The following is a 24,872-nucleotide window of genomic DNA, read 5'->3' as shown; positions in this document are numbered from 1 at the left end:
TTGCATGCCCAATTCATTGATCTCTGCCCTCCTTAATTTGTTAATATATGCACTCAAGGATATAAATTTCCCCCTGAGTACTGCCTTGGCCACATCCCACAGAGTTTGGTAGGATGTCTCATCATTATCATTTTCTTCAATGAAATTGTTGATTGTTTCTATGATTCCTTCTTTGACAAATTGGTTTTGAAGAATCATATTATTTAATTTCCAATTAGTTTTTGATTTTCCTGTCCAGGTACCCTTACTAATTATTATTTTTATTGCATTATGATCTGAGAAGGTTACATTTATTATTTCTGCTCTTTTGCATTTGTTTGCAATGTTTCTTTGCTCTATTACATATTCAATCTTTGTGAATGTACCATGTGCAGCTGAAAAGAAAGTGTATTCCTTTTTGTTCCTATTTATTTTTCTCCACATATCTATTAAATCTAATTTTCTAGGACTTCATTCACCTCTCTTACCTCTTTCTCATTTATTTTTTGGTTTGATTTATCTAGATCTGAAAGAGGGACATTTAGATCTCCCACTCGTATGGTTTTACTATCTATTTCCTTCTTGAGCTCTGCCAGTTTCTCCTTTAGGAATTTGGATGCTATGCCATTTGGTGCATACATATTGATCACTGTTATTTCCTCATTGTCTATACTGCCTTTTATCAGGATGTATTTACCTTCCCTGTCTTTTTTAATCATATCTATTTTTACTTTGGCTTTGTCAGAAATCATGACTGCCACTCCTGCCTTCTTTTTCTCATTTGATACCTAAAAGATTTTGCTCAAGCACTTTACCTTAAACTTGTATGTCCACCCCCCTCATATGTGTTTCTTGTAGACAACATATGGTAGTATTTTGGTTTCTAATCCACTCTGCTATTTGCTTCTGTTTTATGGGCGAGTTCATCCCATTCACATTCAGAGTTATACTTATCAGTTGTGTATCCCCCAGCATTTTGGTATCCTCTCCTAGTTCTACTCCTTCTTCTTACACTATTTCCTTTTAAACCAGTGGTTTGCTTTAAGCTAGTAACCCTTGTCCCCTCCCTTGATTAACTTCCCTTTCTACCCCCTCCCTTATTATTCCCCTCTTTTTATTTTTAAGGCCTTATGAATTCCCTCCCCCTTCTTCTTCCCTCCCTTTTTTGATCTCCCCACTCCCCTGCTCCCCTTGGTTTAACCCTTCTGACTTTCTCAGTAGGGTTAGATAGAGTCATATATCCCAATGGATATAGCCACTCTTCCCTCTCAGGGTTAATTACACTGAGAGTAAGGTTTAAATATTACCTCTTAATGCTCTCTTTCTCTCCTTCTTATAATAGTATTCATCCCTTCCCCTTCCCATGCCCTCTTTGTGTGTAATAGAATATTCTATTTTTCTTATTCCTTCAAGTTTCTCTTGGTGCCATCTACTATTCACCCCCCTCTTTTCCATTCCCCATATCATCTTAGACCATTTAGTATTCCAACCTCTCCTTATGAATAATTCTTCTAATTACTATAATAATGGATACTATAATAGTGAATAGAGTTCACTAAAGAGAGTTACACATGACATTTCTCCACATAGGAATACAAATAATTAGATCTTATTGAAGCCCTTAAAGAGGCAAATTTAAAAAATATGAGTTTTCTTACTTTCCCTTCTGATTCTCGTTTACCTTTTCATGTTTCTCTTGGTTTTTGTGGTTAGATATCGAACTTTCCATTGAGTCCTGGTCTTTTCTGTGTAAATACTTGGAAATCTTCTATCTTGTTGAATGTCCAAACTTTCCCCTGGAAGTATATAATCAGTTTTGATGGGTAGGTGATCCTTGGTTGTAGACCCAGTTCTCTTGCCTTTCTGAATATCATATTCCAAGCCTTGTGGTCTCGTTTTTCTCAGGGTCAAGCCTCCTGGTGGTCCCCTTGCTTGTTCCTCTGCCCAAGGCTCCTTAAATAGTCTCAGAGCACTGCTTCCACAGTTGTGCTCCCTTCTGCACTGGGTCCTCACTCAAGGTCCGCACCTGAGCTCAGGATCCGCGTCTCCACCTGCGCTCAGGGTCTGTATTCAACGTCCGCATGTTCTTTAGCCTCTTGGGGTCTTAAGTCTTGCTGGTCTCAGGAGCAGGCCCTGGTGATGCCAGGTAGCTGCCCAGGACTTAATGCATGCCCCAAACTTGCTCTAACTCTTGTGCGCTGGCTTTGGCACTGTAGGTGGTGTGGGGGGAGGGGGTTGCTCAGCTCAGGTTTTAGTGAGAACTTTTTCACCCCTTTATAGCATGGAAATGCCCCGATCCCACGTATCTTCAATGCTGCGCCCTGTTGTGGGGTCCCTTCATTCGTCTGGGTTTGTTTTTATGTCTTCTTGAGGAGTCCTATATGCATGGGTTAGGAGAGGTCAAGCAGCTGCTTTTTACTCTGCCGCCATCTTAACCCGTAACTTTGTCTACATATCTTGAATTCATCTGTGTGTCTTAGAATCTCGAATCTCTCCCTAATTCTGAGTAATAGCAAAGATCTAACTTTGGTGCTTGTCACTTCAAGACAACTTTTCCTGAGAAGCCCTTGGGAGTGAATTTTGAGTCTCTTTTGTTGCCTTCTTAGAATTGTTTTTTAACCTTCTGTGGTTCCATTGATTTTCTAACAGAGAGGAGGGAGGGAGGGAGGGAGGGAGGGAGAGAGAGACAGAGAGACAAAGACAAATACCAAGCAGTGTTTCTGATCTGCTCTAAAGGAAGGGGATGGGTCTTTTTGGATTGCCAGATTCCCTAACAGCCAGTTTCTTTGTGCCAAGTTTTCACATGACACTCCACCCCATGCCCTAGTCATGGTAGTCTTCCGTATTTGAATACATGTAGGTGTTTAATCCTTAATAGCTAAACACTGCACCTCCTGTGCAGTTGTATTTGGTTGGGTCTCTGACTGACTGTTCTCTTTTAAAGGGATATTTGTAAAAATGTAGATAAATTAAAACAACAATATGTGTGTACTGCTGTTTCAATCACATTCTGAGATCAAATACTTTGAAAGCCTTAAAATGAAAATTATATATTAATTTACAAGTAATCATTGTTGTCTAAAAGAATTTCTTTGTGTGTTTTTTTTTCTCCTCTTAGGCCAATGATTCTTTTCTATAGCATATCTTTAGAACTTAGTTATGTCTTGAGAAATCTATGTAATTGCTTCCAAAGCAAATAAGAAAAATTGGGAAGCTTTTACTTGATTTGGATGATTTGTCTTATTTTATTAAATTGAAATAGGAAGATGGGCTTGATTAAGGCTTTACACAGCTTAACTGTATAACTTTAGAAAAGCCATTTCCCTTCTCTAGACCTCTATTTCCTCATCTATAAAACGAGGGGGTTATTTTAAGTGGCTATGTAATGTCACTTAACCTATCTAAACTGAAGGGGTCCCATTTGATCCTCTCACAAATCTCCCTCACGCTTCCATTTTAATGGTATGTGCTCTATAACTCTGGCATAAGATACATAGTTAAGTAGGACTTTTATGAGATTCCATCTTAATAGAGTCCTTTTGGTTTTTAACCAGCTTAGGTGCCCTGACCTATTTGAGTTGAATTCTATTTTGTAAGAAACAGTGTTAAGGCAGAATTTCTAGGGAATAGTTTTATCTTCCCCATCATAGCTGAAGGTGCAGATATTTATTGGAAGAACATGAAGAAATTGCAGAAATTTCTAATTCTTTTGATGAAAGTAAAAGCTTGCTTTTTGAGTAGAGTTTGACTGTATCTATTTGGTGTATTTGCTCTTCTTCTAAAGTGATGGAAGTGTGGAGTAGGTTGAGGAACTAGCAGGGTCAGGGGTTGTTGTTAGGTCAGGATTGGGAGAGACGGAGAGGGAACAGAAGATCGAATCATAACTGGAATGGCCGGGGTTTGACACTGTCCATCCTTTTAGCTACTTTCTTCTCTCTAGGGTGCTCTCTCCTAGTTCTTATCCTGCTGTCTGACCCCTCCTGTCTCCTTTGTCAGATTTTCATCTAGGTTGAACCGTCTAAGGTTCTATGACCAAGCCTTAAGAGTCTCTACTCCCTCTTCTTTCTACCCTGGGATTCCATTTTCATGTCTCTATCAGTGATTCTCAAGATCTAGTTGTCCAGGCCTAAGTCCTCCCTTGACCTCCTTTCTGACATCTCTAGCTGCCAGTTGAACACCTTTCTCCACAGTCCCTTCCCTATGACTGTCGAAGGGTAACACCACCATCCTTTCCATACTGGTTTCCAATCCGGGTGACATCTTTAAGTCCTCACTCCCTCCAACCCTCTCATATACAATCTGTTGCCATGACTTGTCAATTCTACCTTTACAGCATCTCTCCCATTTGCCCTGTCCTATCTGCTCTCATAGCTACCCACCCTGGTAGAGGCACTCATCTTTTTGGGTCTTTTTGAGCCATTTGGGTCTCTCAGTGCCACTCTGTCCTTTGTTCAGTTCTCAAAGTGGTTTCCTCAAAGCTTAGGTTTGGCTCCGTCTTGCCTCCAGGATCAAATAAAAAATCTTCTGTTTGCTCTTCCTTCCCTTCCTGTTCATCGTTCTTCTGCTTCCCTCCCTTCTGGGTGCTCTTGAATTCAGTGACTCTGTGCTCCTTTCTTTTCCTCAAATATCTTCTGACTGTTGCTTTCCACTGGCTGTTCCCTATTTCTGCAATCTGTCCCTCCAGCATTCTGACTTTTTTCAAGCCTCACCTGAAAGCCCACATTTCCTAGTTGCCTTCCCTTTGAGAGGACCTCCATGTTCCCTGTGTGTCTTGTTTGTATTGTTTATCAATTGCCCCTCCATTAGGCTGGGAGCTCCCTGGGAGTGGTGACGATTCTTGTCTTCCTTATGTGCCTGGCACCTGGGAAGTGTGTTGTCAGTGCTTGTTAACTAACTGACTGAGCAGTGGGGGAAATTCAGAAGTTTCTCCAGGATCTGTGCTGTCATCTCCATGGGACTCCTTGGTTTTCTGTTTGCCTTTGGTGATTAGTCTGTAATGATTAAGTGACTGGATCAAAGATCTTTGTGATTCCCAGGCCAGCCTTCCTTCCGCTGGGCCATTGAAGGGATTTTTATGATGGGGGTGGTGGGACACAGTAGAATTCTCAAGATAGATGTGTGTGTGTGTGTGTGTGTGTGTGTGTGTGTTGATGGTGCCCATGATCCTCTTAGTGGAAGTCTTGCCCTTTCTTGTATGTGCCAGAATCACGGAGCTCTGAAACCCATTGGGGCAGATCCTCTGACAGAAGATGGAAGAGACCACACAGAGGTCATCGGGTTCTCTCCCCTCCCTTATAGATGAGGATAATGAGGTTAAGCCACTTTCTGCAGGCTCTGCTTCAAGATTGGCAGGGCCTCTTACCCGCGTTCTCCTATTGGAGCTCCATCCTCTAGGTAGGATCATTTGATCCTTATAGCTGGAGCTTCTAGAACTAAGGGCTGCACCCATTGATACACGGCCACAAGTTTCAGAAGCCATCTTTTAAACCCAAACTTCCTCGCTGCCACTGCAAAACTGTATCACCTTTTTGATGTGCTTGTAGGTCGTGTGTACAGAGGGAGCTTGGCTGGAAGTCAGACCCGAGTTTAAATCTGTCTTCAGACCTAGTTGTGTGATCCTCGGAAAGTCTCTTTACCTCTGCTTGCCCCAATTTTTTCATCAGTAAAATGGGGCGATTGTGAGAATCCCATAAAATAAGGATTCTAGCGCACTTAGCCTAGTGCCTGGTGCATGGCATGTTTCTTCTCTGGGTGGCCCAGAGACCTCTGGAGAGGAAGCCCTGCTCATACTATCTCTGCCATGGTCCAGGCTGTTAGGAGGCTCAAACGCGAGTCATTGGCAGGTGCTGAGCACACACAGAGCCTGCCCCATCTTTGAGTGCTATTTCAGGGTTAGCTGCAGCCGCTGCTGTCGGTATTTTTAACCTCCAAAGTGGCATTGCAAATGCTCCATCAGAGAAAGAAGTCCCGCTGCGCAGAACCCAGGAACAAGTGGTAAGAGCGAGGCGTGTGGATGTCACGGTGCTGGGAGGCAGCCAGAGCACTTGGCATGGCCGGGGTCAGCGAGCTCCTGTCTGCTACGAGGCAGGGAGGCAGCCGTGGTCCTGTGCTACGGCCGACCAAGGGAGGCCACGGCAGGAGCAGAGTCTCCCTGAGGGAGGAGCTGACGTGGTTTGCCTGGGTGCTGCCCTGGGACGTGATCCTCTTACGCTGTATGCAGGAGTGCAGCTGAGGTGGTGAGGGCCTTAAGGGCCGACTGCGTCATGATTGGTTGAGAGAAATGGAACTGCTTAGCCTGGAAGAGAATGGGGGGGGGGGGTGACAGGTGGTAGTGAAGCTCTCACGGTGTTCTACCGGGCTGCTCTTTGGGGGTCCATCCCGCGGAGGACAAAGCTATGCACAGCGGGCTAAAGTTTCAGAGAGGGAGGCTGAGGCGAAAATTCTTAATGATGGGAGAGAAGGTGGCCAGCCAGAGCAGCTGCTTTCTCACATCTCAGCTGGAATAAGTGGCCAGCGAGCTTTCATCTCTCAAACTCTGAAATCTGCCCTCAAAATAGTGTCCTTTACTTTCAGAATGGATTCTTTTTAAGTGTGCACTGCATGGTCTGCTTAGCAGCTGGGGTGGCCACTAGATGGCGATACCACAAAAGGGGATTTTCCCAACTACCTTGCTGATTGCTGACATAGAACTGTTTTCTTCGTGAAGAGTGAAATATTACTTTGTAAAGAAATAACCCTTCTCTTCCTTTGGGCGAAGGAAAAACCTCCACCGTCATGTCAGCAGGTCTGTGTTGGCGGAGAGCTTGGATTGTCCTCTGGAGCTACAGTTTGGCTCAATTCTAATCAAGGCATTTAACTCAAAAAAGCCAAACCATTTGTTGAGGACCCTTTTGGGGAAGGCTCTATGCTTGGCTGTAAAAATACAAATAAAGTCCTGCTTCCTGCCTTTAAGCAGGTGTGTGCTGTCTGTAGCTTTTACTCGGACCCACTACTGGGCCTGGACCTCTTACCCCATGCCATCAGTCCCCTTCTAGCCTTCTTTTTGATATGGTCTGCCCTGCTTTTGTGCACACCTCCCCTCTCCCCCAGTTCTTGTACTTAGCTGTTGAAAACACTATTCTCTTGCCAACATATTGGCTCCTTGAGGGCAGAGACAGTCTGGCTCCTTGTGTCCTGGCACACAGTAAACCCCCATTAAGCGCCCTTTCCTTCCTTACTCCTGTGTGGATCCTGCCCGTGATCTTTGGGAGGTCACCTGAGTGCTGTGGATCTCACTTTCCTGCACTGTAAAATGAGGGGGAGGGTTGAATTGGATGCTCTCGGAGCCTTTGCCAGTCAATCGCAGGGGATTTGAGGAGAGAGAATCCTAAGACCATCAGAGCTTCTTGGAGGAGACCCCACGCCCGGGGAACAAGCTAGTAATGTGTGAAATACAGTGACATGGGGAGGTGCAAGTGGGATGGCGGCGCACCTTCTTGAATACCAAGTTGAGGCGATTCTTTTCTATCCTACCAGCAGCAGGGAGCCAGTTAGATTTTTGATGGCTAGACGTGACTTTTGGAAGGTTATTTTGGCAAGAGATGTGAAGGGAGTGGCTAGATAGGAGAGACTAGCAATGGGGAGGCCGTCTCTTCAAAGAGACTGAGGAAGTGGAGGCCATTTCCAGTAAACTCAGGAGGAGAATTATGCCCCATTTTTCATCCTTCCCAGCGGAGCCAACCCTTCCTCTGCTATGTGGCATAGTGGATTCTAATTCAGCCTAGACACCTAGTAACTATGTGACTCTAGACATGTCACCTCACCTCCTTCTGTCTCAGTTTTCTCAACTGTAAAATGGGACTGGTAATAGCACCTACCTCCCATGTTGTTGTTCAGATCAAGTGAAATATTACTTATAAAGCCCTTAACAGAGTGTCTTGCACATGGAAGGTACCTTCCCTTTCCCTTTTACCTTCGCTACAAACACAGCCAGGTCTGTGTTGTCCTTTAAAGCAAATAAGCAAAACCCCCTTTATTTGGGCCTCCTATCCTCCCAGGCTATTAGCCTGGATCTTTTCTCTATGTTCACATTGCATTCCCCACTTTGGTTTTTATTCCCTTTTCTGAGCCCCTTGGATAGACTTCCTGTGAATTTCAAGGTCATGTCAGGGCTGCCCATGATGGGCAGAGAAAGGAAGGGATTGTGAAAGGTGAGGCAAAGTGCGGAGGTACAAAAAGTGGCCCAAAACAGGGCCTGTTGTTCTCAAGGAGCATCAGGCGTAATGTTAAGAAGACCCGAGTTCAAATTCTGCCTCAGACAATCATTAGCTGTGTGACTCATGGCAAGTCACCTAACCTCTGTCTGCCTCAGCCCCCTTGTTTGTAAAATTGGGATAATAGCTCCCACCTTCTAGGATTGTGGTGAATCAAATGAGATATTAATTGTAAAGTTCTTGGCACAGTGCTTGGTGCACATTGAGTGCTATATAAATGTTAGCTATTAGTGTTACTTGAAATGCAGACCGGATAATTTGGTGGGCAATCAGCAGAGCACTAGCATTAAAAGGGACTGGGAAGAAAGCCTTCCAATAGAAAATGGAATTTTAGTGGAGACTTGAAGGAAGCCAGAGAAGCCAGCAGCTAGAAATGAGGAGGGAGAGCATCCCAGGCATGGGGGGACAGTGAAAGAATATCCAGGTGGAGGGTCTTGTTCGTGGTACAGCCAGGAGGCCAGGGTCACTGAATCGAAGAGTATGTGGGGAGGAATAAGGGATAAAAGGACTGGAAAGAGCAAGAGGTGTCCAGTTTACAGAAGACTTGAGTGCCCAACAAAGGATAATTGGGAGCCTCCACAGTTTATTGGAATGGGGGGGAGAGTGCGGTGTAACATGGTCATATCTGAGTTTAAGGAGGACCAAGTTAACATCTGAATGGAGAATGAGTTGAGTGGGGACAGAGTTGGGACAGGCAGACCAACCTTCCAGCAGCTATTGCAGTAGTTGAGGCATGAGGTGATGAGGACCTGCTTAAGGGTGGAGTTAGGCCAGAGGAAAGGAGAGATGAGGCAGGGGTGAAATCAACAGGCCTTGGTGCCATATTGGATGCAGGGATGAGAGAGAGTGAGGCATCCAGGATGGCCCCAAGGATGGGAGCCTGAGGGATTGGGAAAAGAGGGTATCCTCTACAGTAATAGGGAAGGTAGGGGTTGGGAGAGGGGCAAAGAGGTGTTTTCATTTTAGCTGGAAGTAACATCTGGATTAAGGAGCTGTAGTTAGGCAGTAGTTGTGAAAAAGGAAAACGGGAATCATCATCTTTTCCTTTTTTTCCTTGTCTTTCTTCTCACAGCCATTCAGGCCCTCCTCCCGTCTCCTTATAGGTTTCCCAGACTATGGCTGTCTCATCTCCCATTTGTCCTTCACATGCTTTCCAAAGCACAGATCTGACCAGATCATTCTTGTTTTAAAGCTCCCTGTTGCTTCCAGTTCCAGATAAAAACTCCTGGACATGTAAGTGCTCTTTACAGTCTGACTCCAACTTCTCTTTTCAGACTTAGGACATGGATCCCTTGAGTTCTCCTGGCCTTCTGGTATCTCGACAAACATTGATCCCACATTATTCTACAAATCCATTCCAGTGGATTTACCATAGAGATTTGACATTAACTTATGTGTACTTGTTCTTTCCCTTTATGGAATGAAAGTTCTTTGAGTTTTTTTGTCTATTCTTTACACAGGGCCTAGCACATAGTAGGCACTTGTCATCGTTCAGGCATGTCCCAGCTCTTTGGATGGGGTTTTCTTGGCCAAGATGCTGGAGTGGTTTGCTATTTCTTTCTCTAAGCAGGCACTCAGAACTATTGCTGTTTGCTTGATTGGCTTGTGTGTGGCATCAGCCGGTAAGCCTTTCCTCAATAGGGGATGGGATAAAGCTGACCGGGATACTTATGCTGGAGTTTTTACTCTCCCGTACAGAAGGTAAATGCATTAGGGGCTGAAATGTTGATCAGAGCACATCACGTTAGACTAGCAATTCATTTGGTTTCCATGTTTTTATTGGTATTGTGTTGTTGCTATTGTTTTTTACATTGCCAGAATTTGCACCAGCATCCTTCTCCTTCTCTTCTCATCCCACCCCATGTACCAATTAATATTTTTAATGGGGAAAAAGGAAGAGGGGGAAAAAAGCCCCACAAAATGAATTTAATACATCAAAAAAGGCTGGAAATCCATTTCGATCATCCATAGCCAGGGGCCTCCCAAGGAGGCTCAAGAAAAGTAGGACAGAATTCTCTTCTTGAGAGTCATGCTCAGTCTTTGTAATTTTCCACATTCACTTGTGATTTGGGGGGGAAGATGGAGGTTCTTTCAGTTTGACAGTATATTCGTTGTGTAAATCGTTTTCTGATTCTTACTCCACTTTGCATTAGGTCAGATCATCTGCAGGATTAGCATTTTTCTCTGTTCATTCCATGACATTCATGTAACCCAGTTTGTTTAGTTCTATAATCAAGTTTGTTTCCAGTTCTTTGCTACCACAACAATTGTTCCTATAAAATATCTGCTATATGCGGCATTCTTTTTTTCTAATTAGCAGCCTCCTTGGGGTAGGATCCTGGTAGTGGAATCTCTTGATCACAGGGTATGGACTTATTAGTCACTTTATTTGCGTGCTTCCAAAGTGTTTTCCACAATGGTAAAGCTATATTTTCACAAATATTTACTTCTGCCTCTCATCCCTTCCACAGAAGAAGAGCCAAAAAAGAAAGAAAAAGAAAACCCTCCCAACAAAAAGAAATACTGCAACAAAAATATCCCCCGCCCTCATGCGTGTCCAGAAATGTGGCTTCTTCTGAATTTTAAATCGATCACTTCTCCAGTAGGAGTGATGGTCAGTCCTCTAGAATCTTAACTGGTCATTGCATTAAGACAATTCGAATAAGAATAGAACCTCTGTTCTTTGAAACGCTATTGCTGCTTTTTCTGATGTGACTCTTCTTTGACCCAGGTAGAGCTCTCCTTGCATGTTAGTAAATAAGAACAGCGAAGGGAAACAGATGCCCAGCTCTGAAATGCTGTGCCTTTTTCCATAGCTGTAACCGCCAGCTGCTGGGAGGGGCAGGAGGCAGGAGGGACGCTGCTCCTCAGTCCTCAGGAAGTCCTGCTCCCGTGGATCTGTGGCCTCACTTCATTGGTCACCATCCACAGACTTTGAATGTTGTTTTCCTTTACGTGACTGATAGTTCGTTCTTTCTTCAGCATCAGTTCATACCAATCTTCCTGGTTCTATCATATTTTGCATTCTTTATGGCACAGTAATAGCAGATTCATATATCATTATTTTTCCTCAGTTGATGGGCACCCACCTTCCTGCCATGTTTTTTCCATTCAAAATGTGCTGCTATAAAAAATTTGAGATCCGTGGACCTCAGTGGATCTCAGTGCATCCTTGTATTCCCCAAGACCCTTTCAGGGGGTTGGGGGAAGAGAAAACTGTTTTTATAATAATAGTAAGACAGTATTTGCCTAGTAATATGCTCCTTGCCGTTCCAACTTCTTATCTCTTTGAGGCTGGATTTTCTTCAAATAATTTAACCAAAACAAATCACAACAGATTGAATGCAGAAGAAGATATGAGAATCCAGCTATCTTCTGTTTAAACAGACTTTAAAAAAGATTCACTCCCCCAATAAATAAAAAAGTATAGTAAAATGACATCTATTTTCTTAACATTTTAGAAGCGATCCCCATAAAAATGAATTTATTTATTTATTTATGCTAGCGCATTTTCTATTTATTATTATTAAAAGCGATCCCCACAAAAATTTATTTATTTATTTATTTATGCTAACATAACGCTTTTACTATCACTACTTTAGAATAATCAGCTTTAATTTTTAATAGAGTAAATATTGCCAGTTATATAAGATATTATTACATTATATATAATATATGTTATATATCTAGCCCACATAAACAAAAGCTCGTTGGGGTCCTCCATTTCAGGAGTTTGAAGACCTCTGTTAAAGATGTCCTAACCATTCTCTATATCTTTTCCATCTTTGAGGCAGTGATAGTTATGCAGCAAAGTTGTCTCACTTTTTAGTAGTTAATCTGAACAGTTCAGTGAACTTTTAAAGTAAGATCACAGCATCCCGCATCTAGAGCTGATAGCCTTGTTTCCTAGAGGGCTGGACCGCTTCATTGACTTGTTGGACACTGGCAGAAGGCCCCACAGAACTTAACCTAGGTCTTCCTTTCTCCACTGGAATGGGGAAGGGAAGAAAAGACAAAGTTATGTAGTCCCTGCTATGTGCCAGGCGCCATAAGCACTTTCCAAATATAATCCCATTTGAACAAGTTCAGGACCTTACCTAGCAGTAGAGCTCTAGCACAGTTTTCAGGATAACCTATTCACAGTTCCACAAACAGCTCTCCTGTAGCTCCCTTCAGCATTGATTTCTTTTCGTATTTCAGCATCTTTTCCCAGTGTGAGGGATGTGAGGTAAAACCTCCAAATTGTTCGAAATTATCTTTCCTTTAAATGTTATCATTTTGGAGAATATGGTTGTTGATCTCTTGCGTTTCTTTTAAAAAACCTATAATGTATTCTCTTGGGACACACACACACACACACACACACACACACACACACGCACATTCGTGCCACATTCCTTACTCTGGAGTCTTTCATTTCGGGCACATTTCTTCATTAGTCCTTTGGCCTCGTGCAGTTGGTCATCATTACTTTTTCTTTCTTTTAGAAACAAACCCCAGAGCAACCAGTGAAGTACTATTAGTTAGAGACACTTTGGAATATTGTCCCCTTTTAGCAGAATTCAGCCAAGTTGTTTTGTCAACTTTGTTTTAGAGTTTTAGAGTTAGAGAGTGAATCTCCTCTGGGTCATCCAATATAAGATTCATCTACTCATTAAAACCAGTTATACAACCCTCTATTTGCTTATTACTTGCTCATTTAGCCACACCTGAATTCAGGGACCAGTTTTGGAGATAGCTGAAGATGAGGTTGTACCTTTTGGGCTGGGTTCTGGCAGAGAATGTACAAAGAACAGTTCCAAAGTCTTTCAGAATTGCTCACCTTTATAAATTGTTCTCCTGGTTCTATTTACTTTATTCTGCATCTGTTTATACAAATCTTCCCAAATTTCTCTGAAACTTTCACTCCATAATTTTTTATTCTATCTTTATTTTCCCTCAATTACATGTAAAAAGTTAACATTTGTTTTTATTTTTTAATTTTGAGTCCTGAATTCTTTCTCTCCCCTCTTCCCTCAATGAGCCCATCATTTTCTAAAGGGCAGTTTTCTATCATATATGTGTGCCATAATTTGTTCAGCCATTCCCCAGTTGCTGGGCACTTCCCTCAGATTTCTTTTCCTTGCCATCTTAAAAATAATTGTAAATATTTTTGTATATCCTTAACTAGGAGTTTGATTTGCTCAGGACCAATCCCTCCATTAATCTACCCTCTCTCCAATTCCTCCCTTCACTTTTCTCCTTTGGGCATAATTCCAAATTACTCTCCAGAATACTTGGAACAGTTTACGAATTGATCATCAGTGCACTAGTGTCCATATTTTCCCACATCCCTGCATAATTTGTTATTTTTCTTTCCTGTCATGTTAACCAATCTGTTAGGTTTTAGGTGGTACCTCATAGTTGTTTTAATTTGCATTTCTCTAATCAGTAGTGATTTAGAGAATTTTTATGTGACTATTGATGGCTTTTATTTTTTTTAATCTGAAAGTTCCCTACGCATATCCTTTGACCATTTATCAGTCAGGGAATGACTTTCATTTTTTATAAATATGACTCCATTCCCTATATATTTGAGAAATGTATCAGAGAAAGTAGCTATAAGTTTTCGCCTCCAGGTTCTTGATTGATAACCTTCTTATTTCGGCTGCATTGCTTTTGTTTGTGAAAAACTGCTTTAATATAATGTAATCAAAACTATACATTTTAGTACCCATGATTCTCTTTATCTCTTGATCACACAAATCCTTTCCTTATTCATAGATCTTACAGGTAAAATTTTCCACACTCCCCTAATTTGTTATCACCCTGTATGTCTAAATCATGTACCCAATTTGACTTTATCTTGGCATATGGTCTGAAAAGTTGGGCAGTGATTAGCTTCTGCCCAAACCATTTCCAGTTTTCCCAGCATTTTTTGTCAACTGTTGAGTTTAAGCTTGGATCTATGGTAGTCATCAAACAATAGATTACTATGGACATTTACTCCTGTGGTGTATTGTATACCTAATTTATTCCACTGATCTAGTGCTCTTTTTCTTACCCAGTACCAGATTGCTTTGATAATTACAATTTTGTAATATAGTTTGAAATCTGATACTGCTAGGCTACCTTTCTTCACATTAAAAAAAGGTGATTCCCTTGATATTCTTGACCTTTCAGTCTTCAGATGAATTTTGTTATTTCTTTTCTAGCTCTATAAAATAATTCTTTGTTAGTTTTGATTGGTGTGGTACTGCATAAGTAAACTAACTTAGGTAGAAGTATCATTTTTTATTATAATGACTTGGCCTACCCATGAGCAATTAATATTTCTCCAGTTGTTTAGTTCTATAATTATTTGTGTGGAAAGAGTTTGTAATTGTGGTCATAGACTTCTTGGGTTTATCTTAGCATATAGACTGTTGTAACATTTCTAGTTATTTTAAATGGAATTTACTTCTGTTTATATCTCTTCCTGCTACATTTTGTTGTTAATATGTAGGAATGCTGATTATTTAGGTAGGTTAATTTTATATTCTATAACTATGCTAAAGTTAATTGTTTCAACTAGTTTTTCAGTTGATCTCTAGGATTCCTTAAGTATACTATCATATCATCTACATGTTATTGGCTAATTTCTCCTATAACTCATTTTACTTTTATTAATTTAGATTCTATACCATTTAATGCATATATGTCTAGTATTGATATTTCTTAATCATCTGGTGTCTTTTAGCAAGTTGTAGTTTCCCTGATTTTCTCTTTTAATGAAGTCTGTTTTTGCTTTTGTTTTGTCTAAGATGATTTCTGCCTCTGCCTTTTTTATTTCAGCTAAAGCATAATAGATTTTTCTTCAGCTCCTTAATTTAACTGTGTGTATGTGTGTTGTTTGTAAACCACATATTGTTGGATTCTGGTTTCTAATTCATTCTACTGTCCACTTTCATCTTATGAGTGAATTCATCTCAATTTACATTCACAGTTGATTACTAAGGGTGCATTTTCCTCCACCATATTTTCTCCTATTTTAATCACCTTTCTCTTTTTACCTTATTCCTCCTCAAAAGTCTTTTTGCTTCTGACCACTGTCTATCTTTATCTGCCCTTTTGTTATTTCTCTCATGCCTACTTCTCTCCTACTTCCCTATTGAGTGAGATGGATTTCACTGAGAGTATGCCTATGAGAGAGAGAATGCGTGCATGCATGTGTGTATTCTTTCCCTCTTTGTACTAGTTCAGATAAGAGTGAGGTTTTAAGTCAACCACCTCCCATTTCACCTCCACTGTACGTTCCTTTCCTTGTGTATCTTTTTGATATGATATTATTTCCCCCATTCTTCCTTTCCTTTCTCCTTCTCTGTATGCAACCCTCTTTCTCTTCCACCTTTTTTTTTTTTTGAGATCATCCTAACATATTTAACTTATACCAGTACCCTCTGTCTGAGCAGACTCCTCACTGCCACGATAATGGTGAAATTCTTAGGAGCTACCTGTACCGTTCTTCCACCGAAGAATGTGAACAGTTTGACTATATTAAGTCCCGTGGAATTGCTCTTTTATGTTTACCTTCTTATGCTTCTCAGGTCTAACTTTTGATCGTCAGATTTTCAATTCAGCTCTGGTCTTTTTATCATAGTACTTGAAAGTCCACTATTTCATTTAATGTCCTTTTATTCCTCTGAAGGATTATACTCACTTTTACGGGGTAGGTTGTTATTGGTTGTAATCCTAACTCCTTTGCTTTCTGGAATATTATATTCCAAACCCTTTGCTACTTTAATGTGGTAGCTGTGAAATCTCATGTGATCCTGGTGGTGACTCCATGATGCTTGAATAAGCTCTTTCTGGCTGCTTAAAGTGTTTTCTCTTTGACCTGAGAGTACTGAAATTTGGCTATAATATTCATGGGAATTTTCATATTGAGGCCTTTTTCAGGTGGTCATAGGTAGATTCTTTCCATTTGAGTTTTACCATTTGGTTCTAAGATGTCAGGTTACTTTTCCTTGATTATTTCTTGAAATTTGATGTCTAGACTCTCTTTGATCACGATTTTTAGGCAGTCTAATAATGTTTTTTTAACCCCTGACCTTCCGTCTTAGAATCAATACTGTGCATTGGTTCCAAGATAGAAGAATGGTTAGGGCTAGGTAATGGGAGTTAAGTGACTTGCCCAGAGTCACAAAGCTAGTCTGAGGCCAAATTTGAACCCAGGACCTCCCATCTCTAGGCCTGACTCTCAATCTACTGAGCCATCCAGCTGCCTCTTATAGTCCAGTAATTTTTAAGTGATCTCTCCTCAATCTCTTTTCCATGTCAGTTTTCATGATGAGCTATTTAATAGTATTTCTTCTGTGTTTTTTCATTCTTTTAATTTTTAACTTTGTTTTTTGATGCTCAAGAAATGATTAGCCTCCAGTTGCCCAATTCTGCATTTTAAGAAGTTAGTTTCATCAGTGAATTTTTGTACCTCCTTTTATATTTGACCAATTCTGTTGTTTGTTTTTTAATTTTAGTTGTTATTTTCTTCAGCTTTTTATTGTCCCTCTTTTATGAAGCTATTCATTGTCTTTTAGGGTATCTAGATAGTACAGTGGATAAAGTGTCAGACCTGGAGTCAGGAAGACTTGAGTTCAGATCCAGCCTCAGACAATTCCCTAGCTGTATGACCTTGGGCAAGTCACTTAACCTTGGTTACCTCAGTTTCTTCATCTGTAAAATGAGCTGGAAAAGGAAATAGCAAACCATTCCTATCTCTTTGCCAAGAAAATCCCAAATGGGATCATGAAGAATTGAATGTGACTGAAAAGACTTAACAACAAAAATTGGCTTCATAATTTTCTTGAGTTACTATTCCCCCTAACCCTCACCATTTTACTTCTACTTCAATTTGATTTTGAAAAAAAAATTTTTTAATACCCTCACCTTCCTTCTTGGAGTCAGTACTATGTATTGACTCCAAGGCAGAAGAGTGGTCAGGGTGGGCCATGGGGGGTCAAGCGACTTGCCCAGGGTCACACAGCTAGGAAGTGTCTGAGGCCAGACTTGAACCTAGGACCTCCCGTCTCTAGGCCTGGCTCTCCATCCACTGAGCCACCCAGCTGCCCCCTTGAAAACAATTTTTTAAAAAATCTTTGAGGAATTCTTGTTGGGCTTGTGTCCATTTCACTTTTTTTTTTAAAGGCTTTTGTTTGTAGCTGTTTTGACATGGTTCTCTTCTTTCAACTTTGTTAAAACTGGACTTTCTTCCGGGGGGCGGGGAGGGGGGAAACACTGTCCCAAGTGTCAGGCTTTTTTGCAATGCTGTTATCAGAGCTAGTTCTGGGGGTTGGAAAGTTCTCCCGTTTTCCAAGGGAGAGCTGTGGCCACTACTTTCCTGGTCTGTACTCCCTTGCCCTGGAAGTGTTTAAAGGCTAAGGAGGTGCCAAAAGCACCTTTTTCCTGCTTCAATACTCACATGAGAGATCCTCCCACACTACTTTTGCCTCACCCAAGCAGCATAGACCTCTCCATCTGACATCCTGAGTTGTCTTAGGCTAGCCAGAAGGTCTCACCCTGAACTTCTGGCTCTGCTGCTCCAGAATTCTGTTTGACACATTATTTCAAAGTTGTGGGGAGAGCTTGGGTGGGATCATGGCCCTACCCCCACTTAGGCCTTCCAGGTTTTCACTTAAAATTGCAAATTCCTCTGGAATACTTTTCTTTCTTTTCTTCTCCCTCTTCCTCTCCCTTTTGTTTCCTTTTCCCTCCCTCCCTCCCTCCCTCCCTTCCTTTCTCTGGTTGTTCTCCTCCCTTCTTCCAGTTTTAAAAACTCAGAAGTGACACACTTCTGAACCTTTGTCAGCTGTTCTCAATATTTTATGAAGTTGATATATGAGACTAAAATTAATATTGAAAATTTGCTAGCGGAGTGGTGTCTCTGATTTTAGGCTAGATGATGTTTCTTTAGTGTCACAACATTTACAAAAGGGAAATGTTAATTTGCCAGTTAATTAATTATCTGTACCCGCCTTTAAGTTGAAGTACGGAAGCATTATGAATAGATAAAAGCAAAATGGCTGTGTTCCATTCAGAATGGCCCCCCTCCCATTAGATCCTTGGTTCTCCTTGTAAGATAGCACCCATTTTTAAGAAGCACTTTTAATAGCATCTTATTTCTGAAGTAGTGATTCGTTCATTAATGACAAAAGACTTTTAGAGTGCAATTACTTTGGGAATCAGAATGATTGCAGGAAAAATAAGCAGTGAAGATGCCATTGGATTTTACTACAGCCTGTGATTGAAACTCAGTCATTGTGATCCAGGGTTTCTCCACCCAGTGTTTTCCGGCAGGCAGGCAGCCCCAAAGGGTCTTGGTAGTCCAGCGCTCATCGCATCCCTCTGTACCTGCCAGTCGACCTCACTTCCTGGATTCCAGGCTGTCTGACTGTCAGCTCACACCAGAACAGCTTTTGATCCCCGCAGACCTGGGGGAAAGAAGAAGCTCGAAGAGATCTACCTGAGCCTGCAGCTTTGCCTGCCAGCATGAGCCCAGCCTCGAGGCCAGTAACAGGTCTAGGAGGAACCCATCGGCTGGCTCCCTGATGGAGTGGACTTGGAGGAGCGATGAAGAGCAGCTTGGGAGATGTGCAGGCGATGCAGCCGTAATTCTCTCTGCAGCTCTCCTCTGAACACTCCCCACTGAGCAGCTGCGAGAGAAACCAGACTGCCTGGCAACCACCTGCAGGGCTGCAGAGATGAATTACATTTTCGGAAATAACACACTGCTTTACTCTCGTGCCAGTCGGGGAGGCAACCCCAGCTCTAGCCACAGCTCGGCAGGCCCCAAGCAGAAACCCTGGGCCCAGAGGGGCTCGAGCGACGAGCTGCAGGCTGAGCCCACACCTTCCCGCTGGCAGCAGGTAGTGGCATTCTTCACTCGGAGACACAGCTTTATTGACTGCATCTCCGTCTCTGCCAGCTCCACCCAGGTAATCTGTCACTTGTTGAGACGATGGCTGACCCTCACCACCTGGTAATGGCTCAGCGCAGCTTTCTTTCTGATTCGGAAAATGCCATGTCAGACCTGGCTCTTTGTTTTTGTTACATAATTTGAATTCAGAGATGTTTGTGTGCTTTCAGGCCGGGCAGCGTAGGGCTTAATGCTGAATGGGGACCAGAAATCTCTTGCCTTATGTAATTTCTGAAAAGCCCCTCAAAGGCCACACCAGTCGTCTAGAGATGTTGTTGAATGACAGCTCAGAGATACCCTGATTTCAATGTATGCGTCAGTATGTGAAGCAGTAAAGCTGGAAATTGTGGCTCGGTCAGCTTCTTTATTTTCAGGAAGTGGTATAGTCATACAGGGCAGTGAATAGCAGAACAGATTAGATGCTAATTTGCCATTTCTCCTTCTTAGGGGATTAATAGCCATAGGAAGATTATTTTCTTGGAGGAATAGGAAATTGCAAAATCCACACTGCCCACTTTATTAATCTGGAATCTCTGCTGGCTTTGCGGCTCTGGAATTTTGAACTGTACATCATTACACAGTTTGTCTTTTCGTGTGTGCTAGAAACACAGGAATGGAGAAAATCTTTAGATATATTATTCATGTGGTGTCATTTTTGTCCGGTTTTTCCTCTTTTAAATTTGTCTGCATCGTTTGAAATTAGTAAATCTGTTCCACTCTAATTTTCTGTCAATACATAAATTGCAGTTTACAGTGGGGGCAGCGAGCACCAGCCCAAAAGACCAGGAGAAAACACCAAAAGTCAGTGAGCCAGGGCAATGACGTACAAAGCTGTTTTTATATTCTTCTGTAGCCGAGTTGAAGCAACAGAAGTCTAAGAACAACATCTCGTCTAGGGTTCTTTTAAAAAAACATTGACGACAAATCCTGTGGATCGGGGGGTTGATGATCTCCGAAATGGAGAAGGACCTGTCTCTGTGCATGGGATGTTCAGCACAACCTTATCTTCTCAATTTAAGGCCACAGACCCTCAAGTTTTAGAAGCTGTTTAAATAGGAGTTTGTTCTTTTCTGGTTTTAGGCATCATCGTGGCTACTCATTGACTACGTTAAAAAGAATTAAGATTTCTTAAATGACATTTCTGTGATTTCCTTTTTTGAAAATCCCATCGAAGTCAGAAAGTATATTTCTCCAAGTAATTTATTTAAGTGCTTTTGCTTATTAGTAAACCGCTTATGAAATCCTCTCCTCCTTTCATAGTAATCATCTCTTAAGGGCCCTTTATGAAGTGACTTTCATTAGATTGAACAACATCTTTTTAGCCAATGAATTGTGTTACCCAGGAACTTGTATAAGTTATAGAGGAAAAGAGAAGGGTAAAACTGGTTCCTGTTGAGGCCTGCCACTTGTTTGTTCTCTTACTATTAAATTAGCCCTTGTAACAGACAACAAAACTCACAGTCTCTGTTTAATACAAATGTTTAATTAGAATTTGGACTAGCCTATAAATCATTGTTATTACCTTATTAATGTAATATTGCATTTGTCTAAACTGGACTAATTGACTTCAATGGTTTAAACCTAAGATCCTTCTTTAAAAAATAAAGTTGGGGAACTTAGGAAACCAGTAAGAGCCATCGTTGATTTCTTTCTTTTTTATTCAAATGCTAATGAAGACCATCTCGCCTTATGTTGTCACTATCTATGACAAAGCAGTTTCATTTTTGATCATCTTTTCTTTAGATCAGTTTCTTTCCTTCTAAGAATTTGGCGTGTCATTCTTTAGACCTTCCTCCTTATCATTTTGACACTTAAAAAAACAAAACCTCACAGTTTAGATCTAGAAATATCAAAGGCTTGGTCCTTACCTTGCCAAGAACTTAGAGAGCTATATGGGAATGGGCACAGGCAGTGACATCGGTTCTGTCACTCCTCTGGTCAGGAGTGAGAAGCTGCCCTTGTGTGAATGCCTGCATCACAGGGCTAATAACAAGAGCCAGATGCTTTTTGTGGGTTCTTTCATATAAATTACCTTGGCGTTTCCCCCTTCAAACACTCAAGTAGATAATGGCATTAGGTGGCCAACCTTTGGAAATGACACTCATTACTGGAATGGGAATTGACGGCAACTCAGATCTCTATGAATAAAATGAATTTTGAGTGAGGGAGTCCTTTGAAAGGTTTGGAACTCCATAAACCACTTGTCAGTTCTTTGCTCTGGTCATCGCCAACAGTATCCTTCCTTCTACTGTGTGAACATGTCAGAGGAAAGATAGCATGGAGAAAGAAACTAGGGGAGCAAAATTATTTGATAATAATAGTGCAATCCCTTTGAACGCTCTCCGAGCCACATAAAAGACATTAAAGAAAAAGCACCGCCATTGACCTTTCCCCGGCACCCTAATGAGCGCAGGTCCTTACTATTTCACTTGCCATTGAAAACTGAAAAGCATTTGGTTCCAGGAAGTTATTTTCGTGGTATTTCCAGTTGTTTACTTGTTGCATTTGTACGTGTCCCCTTAGACCAAGACGTCAGCACACTTCTAGTTAGTATGGACCCACTATGGCAGACGCATGGAAACCTATGGAACAGATTGCTCTCCAGACTGTGCAAGCACGGATAACTTCCTATCTCCACAGTTGGAGGGGGCTCCAGCATCAGTGAGATCATAGCGATTCATTGGAGGACCAAAAATATCAAAATGAGAGAGAGAGAGGCAGGAGTGAGTATGGCTTGGTGGGTGGTGGAAATAGAAGAGGAAGAAAACAGGCCGAATTGAGTGGTCCCTCATGGGTGGGGAAGTGGCTGCCTTGCTCCTTTCTGAGTTGGTTTTCTTTGGATTGTTATAATTTTACCACCATTTCTCCCAAATAAATGGACATCCCATGTAACTTTCTGGAGCCTCTGCCCTACTTTTCCTAATAGAAACACTGTAGTGGAGGAATCAATTTCATTTCTCCTTTAGGCTCCACCCAGTTCCACAGTTGAGAAACGTGGTTCATCATATTCAGGTGGTCCCAAATTCTGTAATTGCTCACAGCAAGTTTGGGGTCGTTTTCGTGGCTTTGTAGCTTTTACATATTTGCTATTTTGCATCTGACACCTTCAGGTAATAGCAGGCTCCTCTTTTTATTTTTTAATTCATAGAATACCTTATGTTGCAATAATATTCTCGTTTTCTATTTCTTTATTTGGCCACTTATTGCCAAACAATTTGTCTCATGTTTCAGTTCCTAATGATAAGTCAGGAGTCCAGTGATCTGAGGATGAAACAGTTGACCACCTTCTGCCAGATGGGTGATAGACTTAAAACGTGGAAAGAGACTTTCCTTTATGAGTTTTCTTTTTCTTTAAATTAGAAAGTGGAGAGTGGGAGGGAAAGATAGTAACTTAATTTAAGGGGATGGGGGGGGGGAAGTAACAGTCTGTAACAGCAAATCATTTTTTACAAAGCAGAGGAGTCAAGGGTATGTCGACTCTTCTGTGAATTCATAAGTGTGAACACAACACAGGTAGGGATGAGGTGACTCCCTCCCGCTCCCGTGTCAGTACCTTCTCTAAAACTTGGAATTCTGGAGGGTTGCCTAGAACAAAGAGAAGTGAAGTCTCAGACTCCAAGTCCCATAGCAGCTGTTACATACATGGCCAGGCCTGCCTGGGTTCTAGGCTGGCTCTCTCTCTACTCTGCCATGCTGCTTTTCAAACCACAAACAGAGTCGGAGAAAAGGAGAAGGTGGAAGCTCTTGAGCAGCACTGTCCCATAAAGGAGGGAAGAAAAAAGGCATTAAGTGCCTACTATGTGCCAGGCACTATGTAAAGGGCTAGGAGTGCAAATAAAAGCAAAGGGAATGCCTGCCCTTGAGGAGCTTATTAAAAGCTAAGAGAGGGAGACAGTGTGCCAAAGGGACCTGAGGAGTGATAGGCTGGAGGGAGTAGTGAAGGTGCAGAGAGGGGCATGGTTTGAAGCTAGAAAGTCAAAAGTAGAGTTGGGAGGAAAAGACCAAAATGGATGCCCCAAGAAGAAATCAGCAGTAGCAGAAAGGAGTCAGTCTAGTGCGGTGGTTTCCAAACTTTTTTGGCCTACCACCCCCTTTCCAAAAAAAATATTACTCAGCACGCCTGTCACATACTATCACCGCCCCCTTACAGTTATTCACCACCCCCAAATGCACCTGTGGCCATCACTGCCTCCCAGGGATCGCTGCAGCACCCACCAGGGGGCGGTGGCGCCCACTTTGGGAATCACTGCTCTAGTGGGTAAATAGAAGACTTTAGGGATGGTTGAATGTTTCCTGGTGAGGCAGGTTTCAGGAGCAGACAGTAGCTGAGACAGTGTTTTGAAGTCAGAAAGGTCAGGAGCAGAGCCAAGAAGGAAATGGAAGATGCCTGGTTTGGGCCCCTCCACACCATGGAGACCTCAGGACAAATGGGAGAAGGGGGCCTGGCAGATGGATATTCACAGGCAAGAGATACAAGAACAATAACGAGGTTACTGAGGGCTTGGGAAGAGTCTTAGGTGAGCCATATCTGGGACCAGTAAGGATGGAGCCAGAGGCAGGACGAGAAAGGGAAAAGATCTGAGCAGAGTTCTGGAACCCCCATTTTTCTCCATCAGTGACTGAAGCTACCGCAGATGAATTCTAACATCACAGTCACTCACTGCTAGAGAAAAGTGTTGATTCCAGAAGTCTTCACAGATCTAAAAATGGTGCTTAAAAAGGGAGGGGGGCAGCTGAGTACAGGCACATGCGCAGAGAAGGCCTGCAGTGGCAGGGTGGGGAAGCGGGGACCCAATTTCAGGATGCTAAGGCAGCTCAAAGGGGAGAAGAGGTTAAAAGGGAGAGCTTATTGTTACCAAATGTTGACCAAGAGAATAGTGGTCCTAACTCCCTTCCTATCTGGCTCTGCAGTTTTCATGAGACTATTTACTCAATGAAGGCATATTTGAAAAATATGATCAATATGTGTGAGAAGGGAAATCCGTAGATCTTAACAGTATCGAACAGCAAGGCAAACATTTCCAGTCACCTTGTTGACTGGAAGGTCTCGGGCCTTGGTTCTCAAAGTATGGTTTGGACATTGCAGAGGGCCCGCAAGGCCAAAGCTCTTTGTAGGAGAGGACAGGTGCCATGTCGAATTTCTCACATGGTAAATCTCAGCTAGAACCCACCTCACCAAGTGTCCTCAATAATGAGCATAAAGGGGTTCTGAGACCAGAAAGGCCATTTGTTTGCTGACTAGAGGAAGCATTTCTTTAAACCAGGAATTCTTATCCTGGGGCCAAGCGCCCCTCTCTGTAGACTTTAGGGAGGGCCTTGTGAATTTGGGGAAAATTTTTGACTAATAATTCAGCTACCTGAATTTAGGCATTTACATCAGTTACGAGTTGTAGCAGTGATGGGTTTCTGAGACATTATTCGGAGGGTCCAGAAAAAGGTTCCCCCTCTGGTGGAAACAGATGGGAAAGGCTCTCCAACCAAGGGGGGGTGCCTTGGCCATTGGGTGTAAATCATACAAAAGTCTTTGAAAGCAGTAGCAGCAAAGATCATTTCTTCAGCCTTGATATTAGTAAGGATGTTTGCCAAAGATGCCAGCCCAGGGGAAGGCCTTTTTTTTTCTTTTTTAATCATTTACCTTCTGTCTTAGAACTGATACTAAGTATTGGCTCCAAGGCAAAAGAATGGCAAGGGCTAGGCAATGGGGGTTAAGT

At 42.1% G+C, this 24,872-nt stretch overlaps 1 protein-coding gene across 5 annotated transcripts in view; it reads left to right on the top strand.

The window, feature by feature from the left end:
• The window catches only part of DLG1 (discs large MAGUK scaffold protein 1), a 267,052-nt gene that overhangs the window by 106,690 nt on the left and 135,490 nt on the right, over positions 1–24,872 (top strand). For 4 of the 5 annotated variants that reach the window (XM_044670870.1, XM_044670871.1, XM_044670868.1 and 1 more), the window contains exon 1: positions 18,947–19,180. The exons of the other annotated variant lie outside the window; for it this stretch is intronic. In XM_044670870.1, the coding sequence (XP_044526805.1) occupies positions 18,947–19,180 (234 nt within the window). Of the gene's footprint in view, positions 1–18,946; positions 19,181–24,872 lie in introns of those variants that run through there. 5 annotated transcript variants of the gene reach the window in all.

Source organism: Gracilinanus agilis, chromosome 3 (assembly GCF_016433145.1).
Source record: "Gracilinanus agilis isolate LMUSP501 chromosome 3, AgileGrace, whole genome shotgun sequence".
In the NCBI taxonomy this organism is placed as follows: domain Eukaryota; kingdom Metazoa; phylum Chordata; class Mammalia; order Didelphimorphia; family Didelphidae; genus Gracilinanus; species Gracilinanus agilis.
This window is presented reverse-complemented; position numbering and strand designations above follow the sequence as displayed.